This window comes from Bos taurus, chromosome 2, assembly GCF_002263795.3.
Source record: "Bos taurus isolate L1 Dominette 01449 registration number 42190680 breed Hereford chromosome 2, ARS-UCD2.0, whole genome shotgun sequence".
Classification (NCBI taxonomy): Eukaryota; Metazoa; Chordata; class Mammalia; order Artiodactyla; family Bovidae; genus Bos; species Bos taurus.
In genome coordinates, this window is record NC_037329.1 from 23,844,599 (window position 1) to 23,864,119 (window position 19,521).

The 19,521-nt window shown below is 41.5% G+C and overlaps 1 protein-coding gene across 3 annotated transcripts in view; it reads right to left on the reverse strand.

Annotated features, from left to right (window-relative positions):
• RAPGEF4 (Rap guanine nucleotide exchange factor 4) overlaps positions 1-19,521 on the reverse strand; it is a 330,219-nt gene that overhangs the window by 236,917 nt on the left and 73,781 nt on the right. For 2 of the 3 annotated variants that reach the window (NM_001192902.1, XM_015474949.3), the window contains exon 4: positions 10,920-11,066. In NM_001192902.1, coding sequence (NP_001179831.1) covers positions 10,920-11,066 — 147 coding nt within the window. Of the gene's footprint in view, positions 1-3,735; positions 4,107-10,919; positions 11,067-19,521 lie in introns of those variants that run through there. The other variant, XM_010801907.4, reaches the window with a different exon arrangement.

The window sequence follows — 19,521 nt, forward strand, 5'->3', positions numbered from 1 at the left end:
TAAGGATTTTACTTTATTAATTTTCAATTATTAATGGTCCTCTTGCTTAATATTCCATCTCCTATGACAAAACCTTTGGTATTTATGGAAAACTGTGGTAGATTTAATGGATTTAGAAGTTATATACATTAAATATTATGAAAAATGAAAACAGACCAAGAAAAAAATACTTGAAGGAAATACCAGAAAGGGTCAATGTCTTGATAAAATACAGCATTCACATAAATGGATAAATAAATGCCAATCTATATATGAGTAACATGTCCTGAAAGAGGCTGTATGTATAATCAGTAAAGAAATACTGAAGAAAATCTCTACCATCTCAGCAGTAATCAAACACAATAACAATATGATGGAAATAAAAACCCACATGTGCTGTGCTTAGTTGCTCAGTTGTGTCTGACTCTGAGATGACAAAGACTGTAGCCCACCACACTTCTCTGTCCATGGGGATTCTCCAGGCAAGAATATGGGAGTGGGTTGCCATGCCCTCCTCCAAGGGACCTTCCCAACCCAGGGATCGAACTCAGGTCTCCTGCATTGTAGGTGGATTCTCTACCATCTGAGCCACCAGGGAAACCCAAGAATACTAGAGTGGGTAGCCTATCCCTTCTCCAGGGACTCTTCCCGACCCGGGAATTGAACTGGGGTCTCCTACACTGCAGGCAGATTCTTTACCAGCTGAGCTAAGAGAGTGTGTGTGTGTATAAGTATATACACATATATATAAATAAACATATATAAAATGGTCATCCTGACCAAGGCCGGATGTAATAGGAATGCTCAAATACTCTTGGTGGCAGAATAAAAACCACTGAAAATAAATGTGATCATATTTATCAAGAGCCATAAAAGTTTTCATACCCTTCAACTAGTATTTCTTTTTCTGGGACTTTATCTTAAGTGATTCTCAATGTATAGTCCAGGGACAGATCAGGGATCTAGGGGTTCATGAGTTCAAAACTTTTTTCATAATAACACTAAGATACAATTTGCCCTTTTCACTCTTATCTCGTACAAGGTCACAGTGAAATTTTCCAGCAGCTACGTGGTATATGAAGATATCATTATTCTGACAACTAAGCAAACATGTGCTTGTAGGACTGGAATTTGGTGGTGATTTTGCACCTAATTCTTGCACTTTTAATAACCAGACCACATAGGCAACGTCTAATCAAAAAGCCTCAAACAAATGCCACTCACTCGGTCTCTAAAGTTCTGATGGCCATTATCACTTAAATCTGGCAGAAACCCTAATTTAGAAGCAGAATGTCTGCAAAAGGGAAGGAATAACAGCACTTGGAAAAGTTAGCACAGACTAGTAAGGAACCAACATATCATTCAGTCGTAGAGCCTTAGCAACAGGGCAGGGTCACACAGGAGCAGCGAGCACAGAGCTGCAGAGTGGATACCTAAGGCCGGTGCTGGAAGACAGGGGTTCTCGGTAGATCCAGCTGGGGAGTTTTAAGGAGCTCTGATGCCTAGCCCCTACCATCTAGAGGCCTTAGTTTCACTGGTCTAGAGATGGCCCATCATGGGAATTTTCTAACAACTCCCAGGAAATTCTAACATGAAACTAGTTTTATGAATTACAATTATAAATGATGAAAGAAACCAAAAAGTTCTTGCTTTTCAAGTCACATATTCTGATATTATATCAACTGCTGCCTATACGTTATTCTTTCCATTCACATAATCTGTGGCTGTGCCACCTTGAATTTGCAAACCAAAAGACAAGTGGAAGGCGCTAAATTGTTCAACTTATAAGGCACCTAACATTCAACATTAACTTGGACCATTGCTGTCAGCAAGGCAGGATTTCAGTAAAGGTATATTTATCTTACAAATAGGTGGCCCAGGAAGCCTTCCAAAAAGGCATTCAGCAAACTTGGGTGAAACCAGGAATAGTTCAGAATTTCAGGCCAGAACACTCAACCACATCAAGAGCCTTCAGAAGGTCTGTCTTGCATTTATTGGTTTGAGCTAGACAGCTCAAAACACTGAGGTCAGTGAGAGCAACTGAAGCAAGACTGCAGGAATTTGGAGCTACCGACTTTGGGGCAGGATTTCCTGCTGCTCCTTCCTCAGTGTCAGACACCCTGCCCTGGTGACTGGGCCCTAACCTCTCCACGGGGGCCTGCAGACTACACAGGAGTGGAATTCGGTCTGATGAGAGTAGGAAAGTCCCATGACCACAGGGCTCCTGACACATAAAGAGCTTAACAATATCCCCAGCCCACACCACGAGTTCCTTCTGAAAATCTCAAGTCTTAAAAGTTCTCCCAACTCACACTGCCTTTGCCTGGGGGACCCATTAAACTTCAGAACAGATTTCTCCAGTGATAACTGAACAACGAACAAAACACAAAGCCAGACATTTGGAAGTATAACGCATGACACCCTCAAGGGAGCAGGCAGACCCCTAAACAAGCTGGCACAAGCAGCCCAGGACGGGAGAAGGCCGGCCAGCACGACACAAGCGAGTAAGTCCAACCTCTTCTGTGTGGTCAGTCCCTTGGGACAAGGCTGCCTCAAACACTATAATTTGGTTAACTGACCCCAGTCCTTCAGGGAAGCTGAAAAACGGCCTTGTTAGCCACACAAGAATTCACCAGATCTCTTTGTCTTTGGAAGAAATGATAGCCTGCATGGAAATGAATCTCTCCCCGCCCGCCCCCATACACCCTTCAGAACCCTCTATCTTTCCTGTAGTACCTTTCAGTTTGTATCAGGGTGATTTGTGTTCATGTTTGTCTGTCTTCTATGCTAGATCCTAAGCCAGAAAGACAGATACGGTGCATTTTGTATCTCCCCATGGTGCGAGCCAACTCTGCTTGCTAAGTATGACAGAAACTTCTAGAGAAATTCCCAAGAAGCATCAATTAACATTGACCTGAGCATCTCTTTAGCAAGTATGCAGCCTGACAGGTGAGAGAGAGAAGAGGGATACTGCTAGGTTAAAGTGTAGGGAGAGGGTGGGGAGTTGTCAACGGCATGCTGGCACAGGCACAACCAGAGGAAGGATTCCAAAGCCTCTACCAACAGCAACTCCTAGAAGACATGAACGTCCACTGCACACTGTTCATTTCAGAACACCCAAAGGAACACTGGCTAAGAAGGAATGACACTGCTTACGGCACCCTGCCAACAGCCCTACCAGCAACATCTGGGCACTTCTGGCACCTGCCAGCCAAGCCTTGATCTGTTCAGACCCCCTGGTCATCATCTGAGAAACAGTGAGATCACAGCTTTCAGAGCTGGTGGGACTGCAAGTCATCAATAATGTAGCAGAGTTTCCCATAAACACTAAGGACTTCATATAGTCTGAGAGCTGCAGGCATTCAGAGGGTGAAATACCATCACTTTCAATCTGTTTCCTTGCCCCAAATTCATTTTTAATAGATGCCATTCACTAAATACATGTATTTAATATTAATGTGATAAATGTAACTCTGCCTAATTAAGAACAAATATTTTTATCTTCTAGAAACATTTAAGATCATCCGGCTAAATAAACAAATCCTTCACCATCAGAAACACAAGTCACTACTCCCCCCTACCACTCTCTCCCCACAAATAAAGATGAAATCAAATTATGTCAGTGCCATGGTACATATTTAGGTCTGGTGGAACTTCATTAGAAAAGCCAGAGATGTCTTAGAGTATAAAACCAAACTGCAAGCTGCGACATGTAATTATTTCCCCACTAAAGAATAGATAAGAATCCATCCTGACCTTGCAGGGCATGCGTCCTTCTTTTCCTTTTTCTCAGTGTTCTCAGACATCCAGTGAAGAGCTGTCCTGAATCCGGACAGCAAAATGCACCTTCATCGCCGATAATTTCCTGTTAGGATCTGTTACTGTTAAGAGGATCTTAGTCCCGAGAGAGAAGCAGGGCTGGTGCCTCTCTAGGAAAGCTCAGGAAGTCTTTTCTGATTGCCTCTGACTGCCTATGTGTATATAGATCTTTTTAACTTTAGTTACCTCCTAGTAACTTCACTCCCTTCCCCTCTGGATCTGAATCATTCTGCCACCCCGTGGAAAGGCTGGCGGACAGAGGAGTGAGAGCCTGGGGCAGACATGAAGCCCTAGTCAGCCGAGCAGGCTTCCGCTCAGTTTAAAAGCAGCAGAACTGTGAGCAGAGAGGCGGGAGAACCAACAGGATGTGTGTGGCTGGAGTTCCTGGCACGAAGTCTTGGCTTTCATGTTTATTTTTGGATGTATTTTTCTTAGTCCTTTGATGCAAATTTCTGGCCTGGGAAGCAACCCTACAGTACAAGCTCCGAAGTTGCCAAAAAGTCAGTACAGGCCTCTGACTTGGGAGAAAGCAGGTCACTTGGCTTTTAGGCTCTGGTTAATCCTCAGCTGGGGGTGGGGGAGACCCTGCATATTAACAGGCAGGTCAGGGGCGGCCTACCTGAGGGTGGGTCGCAGAATTCAACAGCTATACCCAGAGTTCAACATCTATGCATTTATTTGAAATATCAGTCTACCTTGAAAGGCTACCATTAATGCAAAAGTAAAACAACCTGAATTTTTCTTGCATGCTAAATAAAGTATTAAAACCCACACAAAGGGCTTCTGAGATTTTTATGTTCTAAGATACTATGTTTTAAGTATTGGGCTTTAATTTTTCTGACAGCCCAAGACAGATAGGAACATCAAATCTGTTCAAGCTGGAGCGGATGCCTCTGAGAGGTATATTATTCCAATATGGTTTTTAAAGTGCATCAGCAAAGACTAAGCTGCTGTTATTTCCATAATTCCTATTCTCATAGTGGCTTGAAAGATTACTAATGGAAAAGGGCTTTTTCTCTCTGCATAGTCCAAAAGAGGCAGTAAACAGAAATGGCTAAAAAGCTTTTCAGTCCCACAACTGCCAATATATCTGGTAGAATCGAGAAATAAAACACTGAAAATTAGGGAATAGAGACAGATACAGAAATATTTCTTTGGCAATATTCATTACTCTTAGAAATATTGTTTACAAGCTGTATTCTCTTCCTAAGAAAGAAACATGCACATCTCTCTCATTTTCACCATTCCATTTTATATCTCAGAAAGCATAAAAAATCATCAGCCAACAATATTTACTGAGGCCACAGACATGTATGGCGAATAAACTCTACTGGATCAATCACTGCATCTGAGCAACAGTTCTCTGTGATACTGTAGGTCTTGGTTGGGAGAAGTACTCCAGTACTCTTGCACGGAAAATCCCATGGACGGAGCAGCCTGGTGGGCTGCAGTCCATGGGGTGGCTAGGAGTCGGACACGACTGAGAGACTTAACTTTCACTTTCATGCACTGGAGAAGGAAATGGCAACCCACTCCAGTATTCTTGCCTGGAGAACCCCAGGGACAGAGGAGCCTGGTGGGCTGCCGTCTATGGGGTCACACAGAGTCGGACACGACTGAAGCGACTTAGCAGCAGCAGCAGCAGGTCTTGGTTAGAATAAAATCACAGAGCTTCTGGGTAACTATTACAGCCAAAAAGCCACTTTTACGGTGGCATGGCTCAGACTACAAATTTAAAATACTGCTTTATTTTTAAATAAAATTAAAATTAAAAAATTAAAATAAAAATTTTAAATAAAATAAAAATTAGTTTCATTGCTATCTTTAAAGGTCAAATAATTTATTCACTAGTATGTATTACTCTGAACATGTTCAAACATAGCTTGCAATGAAGGAGAGTTTTTGCCCAGAATGATGTTCATGCAGTTGGAACACAGCTGGTAGATGACCAGTGCAAGTACCTCTCAGTGGCATCTTTTATGAGTCTGATGGAGAGTGACTCCCCAGTCTACTTCTCTGAACATATTGGACTCATATCCTCATTCAAGTCCATGTATTTGGAATATTCCCTGTAAAGATGTCAAAATGCGCTGTAAACCTGAAAGCATCTTCATCCAAAACATCAGCTGGAAAGTCAGGAAGAAAATAAAAAAACCCTTTGTTATTGGTCTAATCGCTGACAACCTTAGACTGTGTGTGCTCAGAAGGAATTCATGGAGTTGGACAGTAAATTGGTATTTATTTATTTCAAGAGCCACCAGCAGTCATAAATACTCATAATCTTGGATCAAGTATTAATAATGGCTTAGAACTCCCAAACCAACATTTAAACTGCTTTGCCATTTAACTGCCTTACCGAGGATATACAATGCCTCTAGAGTCAGAGTTTAAATCACAATTCTCAAGAACTAAAAAATGGTACTTCAACTTTTTAAATTTTATTCTGAAATTCAAAAACATAACTTTCTCCTTTCACTCTTACTTTTTCCCTCCCCCCTCCAAGATGCTATTAAAAAATGAGATGTTTTATAACCTAGTTAATATTTGTATTAAGTTCTAATATCAAAGAAGCATGAAAAAAGAGGGATGTGTTATTGACAACTCTGAATAAAGCTACTGTAATTCACCTAAGCTAAGAAAATATGACCTGACTTTGAGATGGAGCAACCTAGCACCCTCGGATATGACCATAAATTGGCAACTGAAGCACGGAAAGAGGAAAGAAAGTAGCTTTCATTAGGGAAGATTGAAAGATTTAAAGATTTCATTAGGAAAGTAGCTATCAGGAAAGATATAGGGTACAAAAGAAGCATCAAGCTGCTACCTCAGTTATATCTTGGGGAATATTTTTTTGATTTTATATATTTGTATAGATGATTGACAGGGAGATGATGATGGACAGGGAAGCCTGGCGTGCTGCAGACCAAGAGGTGGCAAAGAGTCGGACACAACCCTGTGACTGAACTGAACTGATAAATGACTGAGAGAATGCTCTGGTCACATTTATGACAATTTTTTGATGTGAATTTTCTGATTTTTAAATTTTTTACTTTGTAAAACTTTTTATTTTGTGTTGGGGTATAGACAATTAACAATGTTGTGATAGTTTCAGGCTAACAGTGAAGGGACTCAGCCACACATAAATATGTATCCATATGTGCTGTACAGTAGGACCCTGTTGATTATCCATCTTAAAAACAGCAGTGTGTACACGTCCATCCCAAACTCCCTAACTATTGCTCCCCTACAACATTCTCCCCACTGCCTGGCAGCCGTAACTTTGTTCTGAAAGTATGATAATAATTTTTAAAAATACTCTGGGTGCTATCAGTTTGACCTACAACATTAATGATAATATAAAGCAAGAGTATTTGATGAAATTAAGTAGAATTTCAGTATCTCACACGTAGGTCTCTGAGTGTGCATTTGCTGAGAACTGAGAACACTTGCCTCTGATTAGGAAAGGAAGCAGGATTACCAAGCTCTCTGTTGGCATTAAAGTCCCAACTGTAAGATTTAAAACATAATTCACTCAGCCTGTTAAACAGCTTCTTTAGACTGGGCTACCTGTTACTGGTTAGACACCATAATTTCCTAGTTAGAAGGACCTCAGACTCCTGGTCCTTGTCAATTACTTTGTTGCTCAGTCTCTCAGTTGTGTCTCTTTGTGACCCATGGACTGCAATACGCCAGGCTTCCCCGTCCCTCACCATCGCCTGGAGTTTGCTCAAACTCATGTCCGTTGAGTCAGCGATACCATCCAACCCTCACTGCTTTAAACGGCATCAAAGCCATAGATAAGGAGGGAAGTCTCCGAGAGTGCCTGCCACACAATGGACCCACCATGCCAGTCCTCAAAAGTGAGCAGGCAGATGAGATGAACACGTGACTTTAGACCCATGATTCAGACAAACTAATTTTTACTGTGTGGGAACTAGAGCCTAACAGTGAGCTTCTTGCCACACTGACAGGAGCAGCAGCATCCAGCTGGCCATTCTACTGCCTTCTTCCTGCCATTTCATGGTTCAGTGAGGCTTCTCCCTGAATCCTGAAGCTATGTCCTCCTTCACTTTTGATATTTGGCTATCAGATCGAACTCAGACTTCAGCTGGCACTATGAGCTTCAGTTTTAATGTTGCTTACAGATACTATGTACCAGTGTAATGAATGGCTGAATTACCAACTCTGTTATCTGACATAATCAAGGAAAAGGTGTTCTGGTTATCCAATATTTTGCTAGCAGATTAGTGTTACATATGCCATTAATAGATCACCCAAATTCAAATAATAGAAATAGATTTTACTTAACGATAATGATATATTATACCCTGAAATAATATTATTGACTTGCTAGTTTATTTTCTGTCTCCTCCAAGCAGAACAGAAGCCCTGGCCCAGCAAAAAGAAGTTCTGTCAATCTTGCTCACTGCTCTTGCCAGGCCTGACACACAGGAGATCTTCCTTAAGTGTTTGCTGAATAAGCGAACAGTAGAATAAACAGAAGTTGATCTTTATTCCTCAGAAGGTAATCTAGAGTTTCACAATTTCTTAGGATGATCGTGCACTATAAATGCACAAGTGTGCCCATGAATAAAGTTCTGATTCACACAGGCAGCTAGATAATGGAGTCCCCTGTACTCTCACTTCAGTCAGTTAAAATGCTGGAGAGGCACCTAATTTGTACTTTGCACTTGGTTGCATGAACAGGTAAGTAAAGTATCTTATTAACTTCTTGCTCACTATGAGGTTCCACATCCTGACCTGTAAAATAAGAGGTCAGACTATATACTCCCTCCATCCTTTTCTGCTCACTGACAGGGGAGACCAGAATCATGCTGTGAGGTTACAGGTGAAGGGCTGGACCCACTGCATTACAAAATCACATGGCAAGGTTTGGGAAACCAAGGACCACCTTCTACATCAATACCCCCATTTAACAATCTTCCTCTAAGGGAAATCTCTGCAAAAAACAGCCCACCCTAAAATATACTCAAATACAATCCAACCGAGGGATCAAATGAGTCAAATCAACACATCACTAACAGTGAGGCATCCAGGCATTAGCAGCACCTTAATGTACTCAGCATCATCTTTGGCTTCTCCTTGCCAAAACGGTTTGACTTGACCTAATCAAACCCTCAGCACCAACTTTCATTTTCAGGAAACCCTGGAGTAGAGGTACAAAAAAGATACCATGAGAAAACAATCAGACAAACCTCGAATTTGGAGGAAACTAATCTGGCCTTTTTAACAAGTCAATGCCATAGCGAGACAGAGACAGGGAAGCCATGAGGAGGAGAGAGACTGACTTAGATATAACAATCAAATGTAATGCACAGTTCTTGATTTGAGCCTCGTTTGAAATAAAACAGATATAAAAATACCCATGGGATAAATTTATGGGTATTTATGGGGAAATTTCAGCTGTGCACTGGGTATCAGATTAGGATATTATCTTTAGTTTTATAGGTGAAATAACAGTATTAGGGGTATGCAGCAGGATATTCTGACTGTCTGGAGATATATGCTGATGTTTAGGATGAAATGTCATGATGCCTGACATTTATATTAAAGTGGTTCAGCAGAAAAAGATGAAGCAAATATGGCTAAATGCTAGTAACTGCTGGACCAAGTGAGATTGCAGTCTTTCATTGTATTATCCTTTTTGATTTCCTGTATGTTCGAAAATGTTTTAAATAAATGTTGTAGAATGTTCACAGGTAGCAACTTCTCAGGAACTTTTCACAGCACTAGGACCTCCTAATTAAAATAAATTTTTAATTATTGCCCGCAAACCATCCTCGACCAACAACTTGAATAAGTCATCACAGATGAAAGCAGTTATAATGACACATACCGCAAGCAGGAGTCATTTTTTGTTCTTAAACCAGTCTTCCAAATTTTCTTTTGGAAAAGACTTTTTGGTTTACCTTTTAAAGATCCAAAAAGCAGCTTATTTGCCTCAAGCCTGGGCCCTTTTAATTGACAGAAAACCTCTCCGCACAAACCTCACGCAAACCTACTTTGGCTTTGCCTTCCTAAAACTCGCTTTTGTCTCTGAACTTTACAGAGCAGTTGGAGCTCTTTAATATTTTCTAAGAGGAACATTTCAAACAAGTAACCCTGCAATTTATTCACTACTGCCAAGAATAAAAGTACCAGGTTTCACCACCGGGGCCTTCCAAGGCTTGCAGGACTTTCAAGGCAAAGCATCACTCACTCACCTGCAGGCTTGCTCCCTTAATGCATCTGGCATTTGTTTGGCTCTGGAGGAAGCAATTTGATTACACAAAATTCTTTTTAGATCAAGTTTAAAATCTTAGCCACACTGGGACAAGTGGTAAAGCCTGCCAGCTCGATGGGTTAACACTTGGACATACTGAGCCCAGGACAAAGATAGGGAACAACCCACAGGTAAAAATCAGAAGCTTCAAGAACTGAAAAGGAATAAGCATAAAAGATGAGAGGGCCTAAGTGCTCCATTTGCCATGACTGCATATAAGATTTATTCCCCGTCCTTTTTTGTAAATGAGCGTGGTACCCTAAGGGATGCTGGTCAGCAGCAGGAAATGCACCAGCCGCCAGGACTGGCTGCTCCAGCCACTGCTGTGACACCCGTGCATTTTAGGCTAGCAGGTAACCAGCCATCTTTATGTCCCTCGTTTCCCATACCTTATTACAGGGCACTTCATTTTTAAAAGCATTTAAATGAAGCAGATGTTAACCCCATTCATCCCACTTTTCCAGGGATCATGTCAATGATGATTTTGAAAATGCCAAAGAAAATGTCAAAGTATTTTGTTCTATGGTTAAGAATACATTTGTGGAATGGGAGGGAGGAAATACATAAAACACTCTATGGTCATTCAAGAAATAATTATCATGTATGTCAAACCACAGGAAATTGAGCAAGCGCTAAATTAAAAAATAAAAAAAAGAAGGATGTCTTGTGTCAAAATGCCTTTTTCACTCACTCATTTCAAAAACAAGTTTTGAAAATTAAATTCCATCCACTGGCTGAGAACAGAACACATTAAGGCTTGACTAAATGCCATTATCCACGTGGTACTCCCTTTCTTCTCTGCAACCACGTTAATTGACAAAGCCGCCCTGAGGCTCACCTCCCATAGTGCCTTGAAGTCCTTCTGCTCGATGCGGAGCAGCTCACTGCTCTCCCTGGTAACGATGGTCGCATGGCGTGGGGTGTTGTCCAGAATGGACTCTCCAAAGGCCGTCCCAATTCCCAGAGTGCAGATGGTCACTGCGTCCTGAGAACCCCAAAAACCAGTTGTTAGAAAAGTCGACATCTTATCAGTGGATGAGTTGTGTTTTCTCAGAAGTGGACAGCTGACCCTTGAACAACGTGGGAGTTAGAGGTGCCAACCCCCTCATGTAGTAGAAAATCGGGAGTATATCGTGGTTCCTACACATCAACAGATTCAACCAGCCACACACTCTCTTATACTGTCGTATTTACTACTGAAAAAACTCTGCTATGAGTGGACCCCCACAGTACAAACTTGCCCTGTTCATAGGTCAACTCATTTCTATACAGTAAAACACTCGGTTCAATTGCACAGTTTAACAAGCTTTGACAAATATATACACCCTGTAATCATCACCCAAATCAAGACAGAACATTTCTGTCACTACTGTGACTTCCCTCATGCCCCTTTCAAGTCAAGACCGTCCTTTCAGAGGCAATTGATCTTCTGATTTCTATCACCATAAAGGAATTTTGCCAGTTTTAGATTTTACCTAAAAGGAATCAGACAATATGCCCTCTTTAGTGTCTGGCTTCTTTTGCTCAACATAATGTCTATAAGATTCATCCATGTTGTCATGTGGAGCAGCTGTTTCTTCCTTGACCTGTGGACCACTGCATGGATATGCCCCAGTCTGCTTATCCATTCTCCTCCTGGTGGACATTTGGGTTATTTCTGGTTTGGGCATATTATGAATAAGGCTGCTGCCAATCTTGCACATGTCCTTTTTGTGTGCGTGGTTATCTTTCTATATGACTACTATCTCAAGGTGTCCCACGTGGCATTGGTAGTAAAGAATCTGCCTGCCAATACTGGAGGCACAAGAGACATGGATTCGATCCTTGGTTTGGGAAGATCCCCTGGAGTAGGAAATGGCCCTCCACTCTGTATTCTTGCCTGGAAAATTTCATGGGCAGAGGAACCTGGCGGGCTACCGTCCATGGTGTTGCAAAGAGTCAGACATGACAGAGTGACTGAGCATTACTATCTCTAAGAAAATGTGGGACATTTTTTGAAGATGAACTTGCTTTTTTTCCCAAGTGAGAGAGTTCAATTACAGTATTTAAATAAAAAGCCAAAATAGGGATACTGTTATGTCATTCTGTCTTAAAGAGACGAGGAAAATGAAGGTGACCATGGTTGGTTCGTGAGGCCCTGGTACACAGATAGCAAATAACGCACAGCCAGATTCTAGTTGTGACTCTCTGACTACAGATTCCAAGCTTTTTGTATTATGCTGCCTCCCGCAGCCACAACATAGTAAAAACAGCATCCAACGAAGTACAGTGCAGGAAGCTTATCAAATGTTCTGAATCAATGATTTTAAAGTTTAAGGTGTGCTACACAAGTAATTTCCTCTCTGCATGCACCATATGTGATAATACTTGGGTTAATCCTAACTAGTCTCAAGCAATGCAAACCCTTGAAATCACCTGGCTATTCATTTTGCAAGGAATTATCAACTAAGGTCGATACATATAGGCAATCCTGAGCTAGAAGGCGTAGTTTTCCTTTCATGCATCTAATACATGGTAACAGGAAAGTTATTAAGATCAAATTAGTGACCTTCTAACCACATTAGCAGGACAAATGCCCCTATGAATCCAGTTCCTTGAACCATAGCACACTGCTTCTGCACAGATATTATCATATAAAACTGTGTTCAGGAAAATAAAATAATACCTCAGAAGAGAAAGAGAGATCAAGGGGAAACAAAAATGGCCTGCTAATAAATTTTCCAGAAAGGCAGCTACAAACAAACTCAGTCAGAAAAATATCCCCAGAACTGAAATATTAATACCCAGCAAGTCAGATACTTCTGAGTAATTTTCAAATTCTAGTAAAAACACAAGATGGATTATGATGAATCACAGACTTTCACAAATTCTCTAGATTATTAGGTTTTCTCAAAGATCCCACTAGCCTACTTCATTTTTAAAAAATCATCTGAATCTTTCAGAAAGAACTCTTTTAGCCTAATTTACACTCTCCAGTGTAAATATCTATTTAAAAACCTGTCAGGGATGAACCATACCTATTACTCCTGCCACTATCCCTGTAGCTTAATTTTCTACGATTATCTACAAAGTATAATGCGAAAGAACTCTGAAGATCTGAAGATCTGTTATTTGTGAGCCAGCTATAGATTTTTACAGACTAAGTTGTTTCCTCCATTTCTCACCTCCTATCCCTGACACCTGTCATCGTGTGTCACCAAAACAAATACAAAGACACAGGCTTTGAAAGTCCAACTGTGAAAATCACTCACATGAGTCCGTCTTCTTGCTAGCGAGCAGCTCTTGTGAGAAAGACAAAAGACTGAACATTTTCTTGGTCTTCCCCAGAGAGTTTAACGTGACCCCTGCCTCCTCCTAAACATAACACGTTTAGTCATGTTAGTGCTGCCAAGCGCTCTCCTCAACAAAGCCTTGTGCGTCAGGACCTCTGTACAGAGGGGCACCGGCCCCCGTCATTCCATCCAGCACCTTTGCTCATTCCCAGTGTCCCCGGCTCTCCCACCAGGGCTGAGGGTGGGAGCCAACCCGCCTTCATCTCCTCCTTCATCCTCCATCCTCTCACATGTAAGGACAGGGAGTCACAGATACAAGATTCGGTCTTGAAAGTAGGACTGTAAAACCTCACCTGAAACAAGGGCGGCTTGCAAATTCAAACTCGACTTTCAGCAGACGAAGTATGCTCAGGACCAATTTACTCAGAAATCTGAATGGACTGGGGAAGTGTGGGTTGGGCACTGGGATAACTGGGCACAGGGAAGAAGTCTTGAGAAGAACATTTTCACCCTAAAGATGAATCACTGTCTCTGTAGTCCCTGAGGGTCAGGCCTTGTTTATATCTGAATTCCAGGCCGGGACCTGCAATGTGCTTAGGAAATAAATCTCAAATAAAGACATTTACATTCCAATGTTCTCCCATTCCAATGTTCTCAATGCAGCAGAATCAATATGCATTGCTCAGTATGTACACTCAAAGGCAGGATACTACCATTCCTTTAAACTCACACATCCACTGGAGATCTGTTCATGTCTCTCTACTTATTAAATAGGGACTGTTGAGACTTTTATTTTCTGCTCATTTGCAAATTAATGTTCAGAAAGGCTACTGAAAGGAAATATATACAGTGACAAAGACTGAAGAAAGCAATCAGCACAAACTGTGAAACATCAACAGTGAAGAAATGTCCCATTTTATATTAAGATGGCCATTTATTTTGAGGATTTTCAAACATGAAACGATTTAAAAACTGGCGTGTTTTCAGGGATGAAGGTGGGTTTAGCAGATGCTGCTGGAGTCCTACCAGATCCTCCCCACCCATTTCTCCCACCCTAGCCTTACCCTCAGAAGCATCCATAGGTTTCTGGACAGTTCCGGCACATACTTGCAGTTTCCCTCTTCATCTGCATTGCTCTGCTTAAGGGCAGAGTGCTGGACACCGGACAAGTTAAAGCTTGCCGGGTACATCTTCCAAAGAGGCATGACAGTAGAAGATAAATACCCTGGCTTCTACCTGACACAATTTGTTAGAGGGTTCCTGGAAGGAGTGAGCCCAGCTGCCCACAGCTGAACTCCTCATCTACACATTTTTATTGGCATTCCTCATTCCGTGTCTCAATTCCCCTACTTCCTTACAACACTTCCTGGGGTGTCCTCCATAAAAACCACTGCAGCCAAATCCTTGTCTCCAGATAGGCTTCTGGATAAACACGAGATTGGATTAGCTAAACCAATCTTGACCTGTGAGTCCCAAGTTACACTGAGACCTCTGGAGAGGTACTGGGCCAAAGCTGCATCCCCAAAGAGATTCTGTAATAGCAGCAGAGGCCAGCTTATCACTGATTACTTTGCATCAGACGCACCCGAAGAGCAATATCCCTTGCGTGTCACCTGGGAAGACCTCATTGTGTTTCCTGTAGAGGATACAGGGTCTCTGAGCCCAGTCCTACGATGTAACTAGTGGTGATGGGCTCTCAGAAAAAGAATTAACTGTGGCATGATACTGAGACGATCGGAGGGTTTCTCCCTCCTATCTGACCTAGCTCTCTCTCATCTATCACTCCACTAAATCAGTCCTTCTCCTACCTTCTAAACACTTAATGACCCACTCACCCTGAACAGTACTAATCTCCTGTGCATCCTGTATGCATGTGGATCTCCACGTGTGTGGCTGGAACACTATGCACCATGCACCGCCCCAGGCGTCTTGACTATGATGTCTCATTAATTCTTCACAACAATTAAAGGACATAATTTAAGTGCTCTACACAATGGGTGATTCAAAAGAAACGCTGAATAAAGCTATTCTTACTGATGATAGTTTTAAATACTTCTCAAAACTGTAAAGCAATCAATCAATTAAAAATAAAAAAGAACCTCTTTCCAAGGCTCAGTAGGAAAATTGATTAATTTTGATTAAGTATTAATTTTAGCCATACAGGTTCTTTTTTCAACCAGCCAATTGATAGATTTATTGACTACCTAATCATTCCAAATCACCAGGAAAATACAAAACATTTGGCAGTGCTCCCCCTCTCACCTTCTGGCCCCAATACTGGGGCTCACTTGACCCTCTCCTAGAGGATGCAATCCATTTAGCTCTTCTCTTCCTCATCAGGAGAAAGGGAGGCAATCAAAGCCAGAACTGAGAAGCGTGTCTGCATTACTGCTTTTCCCACTCTGAGCACCAGGTGCCCCATTCTAACGGAGTTCCTATTTCAGTTGGAGAAACTGGGTTTCTGTCTTTCTGCATCTGGTATCCTAATTCTTCTCAAAGTGGCAGACTGCCTTGTTGACAGCACTTCCTGGCATCCTTCCGACACCCGGCCTGTTCATCAGCCTGCCTGGCCACCCACCTCCATCACGGAGCCTGTTTCCTGCCTCCCTGTCCAGCACCCAGCCCTATCATCGCGTTAAACGGCCTGCCTCAATCCTTCACCAAGCTGACCTGTGCTTGGGTCACAAGCTGGGCTGTGCTGCTTCAATCGCTGGCTTCCTACCTCCTGACCAGCACTGCCTGCATACGCCTCTAGATGGCGCCCACCGTCATCTAGAAGAGGAGGTTCTACCCACTCCTGCCCAGCAAGGCACCAACTGAAGTCATGAACAGTGTCTTGGACTGCTGTGTTTCAGCCGGAGAGGAAAATCGCGACCCACTCCAGTGTTCTTGCCTAGAGAATCCCGTGGACAGAGGAGCCCGGTGGGCTGCCGTCCATAGGGTCGCACAGAGTCGGACACGACTGAAGCGACTTAGCAGCAGCAGCATGTGTTTCAGCAGAATAGGTGGAGTCTGGTTATCTTCACTCATAAAAGTTGGTGTTAGGTGAGTTATCAAAGATGTCAACAATCTGGTCCGGGGCGGGGTAGAGGGGAAGGCAGGGAGCATCAGGCATAGGAAGGGTTGGGCAGAGTGAGGGTAGGAATCCCTTGGAGGCAGCAAAGGGAGAAGACGGTGCACCTTGCAGACCTAGATTCAAAACTCACTTCTGTCAGTTACTAGTCCCCGGCTTCGGGCAGAATGCTCCCAGGAGCCTCAGTATTTTTATTTGCAAAATGGTGCAATCTTTCTCACAAGATTAGTAGTAGAATTCAATATACATAATAGATAGTCCTACATGGTTCCTGGCACGCAGGTGCTCCACAAAAAAAAAAAAAAAAGGAAAATATTATTTCTAACTTAATCTATGCATATATATACATATGGCTATCTACATTTCTAAAGCAAGTTATGTTTTTCTACTACTGAAGTAACAGAGAATCTCGTATTCATTTTGTGTTAATCTCCAATTAATGATGGCTTTTTCAATGCTTAAATTCCAAGTTTCTCTGTCCCCCAATCTGGATGTCAAGTGGTTTGAATGATCTGCAAAACACTTCAGCTCTCTGGGGGAGCATGTATTCAAAGGAACCCTTCTGACGAATCCTGCTGTAAATCAGAGAATCCTTTTGTATTGCAACTAATCACCCCTGTATTTATCTGCTTTGTATGTCTGGAAGATGGTATACTAGGTTTTCTTAAAGTAGGCATTCTCGTATGAAGCATTTTGTTTGTTTCATTACAAACATAGCTACATAGCTACAGTATGAACATAGGAATGGCGTTAAGAAACGCCATGATTATGTGTCACTGGAATTCAAGCTAATACACATGGACCTTGCAAATGATATTTATAAGCAGCCACAGAAATTCAATTTACACAAGTTAGACATTCTGATGAAATTTAAAATAAAATAGAAGGATTTTCTGTGGTAATTACATCGATTTTTGACTGTCCTGTAATTTTAAGGAGTATCAGTTATTTTATTATGTATGCATTGCATACATGCTCAGTTACTCAGTTGTGTCTGACTCTCTGCAACCCCACGGACTGTAGCTCACCAGGTTCCTCTGTCCATGAAATTTTCCAGGCAAGAATACTGGTGCAGGTTGCCATTTCCTCCTTCAGGGGATCTTACCAATGCAGGGCTTGAACCAAGTCTCCTACATCAGCAGGCAAATTCTTTACCACTGAGCCACCTAGGAAGCCCATTTTATTTTGTATATTTAACCAATTCCTTATTAATGGCTCAAGAAGAGTTAATTGTCTTACCACATATTTATTGCTTTGGATACTTGTTGGGTTCATGCCAAGGAACAAACTGGTCCTTAAAGTTTGTAGACCCTGAAATAAATTTTTACAAAGCAAATACTTTTACATATTTTAGACCTATAGGCAATACTTTCCATTAAGTTTTGTTGTGCAGGGTTTGTTTCATGAGCTTGAATTTAGTCTTGAATTTAAGGAGTGTTCCAAGTCCTTTTAGAAAATAAAAATTTAATGGAACCTAATCTCTAAATTTGTCAAGACATTAGAGTATATGTGCAGTCTAAAGGATTTACTACCAAGCAGGAAGGCAAAATACTTCTAAGACAAATGTGCTTTTCTTCCTGACAAACAGCAAAGACAAGTTCTTCCCTGGAATCAGCATTAGACACAGCTTAACAAGATCAGGCAAGCTGGCTGCAGGAAGGTTTGATGAGACGGCCCAGTATTAGCATCTGATAACCGAATCAGGGAGGCCCAGTATTAGCATCTGATAACCGAATCAGGGAGGCCAGCCTTGTCTCAGGGGCAGCCAGTCTGTCCTGCACCAGGGCTCTCTCTTGCCTCTGCCTACACCAAGAATTACACGGCAACAAAACTCAGCCCAGTACGCCAAGGTCCCAGGCTGGATGCTAAACAAACTCTGATCAGGTCTCAACAAAGACAGTGACCTGAGCATAGACAAATATTAAGATTACAAGCAACCACTGTGGACAAGGCACCTTTCAGGTTTTACTGGCTTGAGACATGGGTTCAGAGAATGTTTCCTGATGATAGCGATGTCTGAAAATAATGGATCAAAAGAATGTATTAAGGAATCTGGCAAAAACAGAAAGAAGGGGAAAGATAAAGCAACAACACAGAGAAACATGCCTGTCCTCCAAATTTTACAAGTATGCAACACTTAAAAACATCTTTAAAACAAAAAGGGTTTAAAAAAAAAAAAACCAAACCAAAAAAACCCCACATTTTACTTTAGGGGGGAAATCAGTAAGAGATCATTTTCCAAAACTTGCCATAGAACTTTATAGATGGAGGAGAGGATGAATAAAGTGAGGACCAAGGCAAAACACAGCCCCATTCTCTGATCCCATGAAATGGCTGAACACCACTGTTAAACTTCTTGCTATTTTGAATACAATGCGCATTTCCTGCTTTTTCTATTCTAGCACTGCCCTCCTGTGGTAAAATGGCAACATTGCAACCTACAGCACTCCACTTTAGCCAATCACCTTTTCCTTAAAAATAGTAAGAAAAAAATCATGGAACCCCTGCTCTTGGTCAAGCTTCATACTGAGTGCTCTATACACATTAACTTATTTAAGATAGGACTAGTATCTCCAATTTACACATACTCTAACTTGCTTGTGGTCACATAGTAATTAAGTGGCTCTGAGAATTTCAAAAGATTTACATGATCGTGCATTGCATTAGGTAAATATTAACATTTTAAATAAACATCTGTTACAGAAATATAGATAGGAGTTATATTAATTACTAAACCATCCTATTCCCTATTTTTCAGTATATACTTGTATTTGCTCTGCAGCCGTCAGAAATCGTTTCATGTGACTGGGGAAATGTTATACTTTTTTGGTGTAAAGATTAGTTTAACCTTCTTTATGTTTAGATTTTAAATACTTACCAAAGCAAGATTAAAATAGTTACCATACCACTTACAAAATCTGCAGAAAATAGCAGGACCTTGTCTCTCCTCTCCCACTCACACGAAGTGGATATTGTCTGAGATAATGAGCTTTATAAAACTATTGTTTTAAAGCTTAATATTTGTTTATAACCTGTTCTAATGCTCACTTCTAACCTGAAATCTACCTAAATATTAATGAGGAATAGTCCACCCA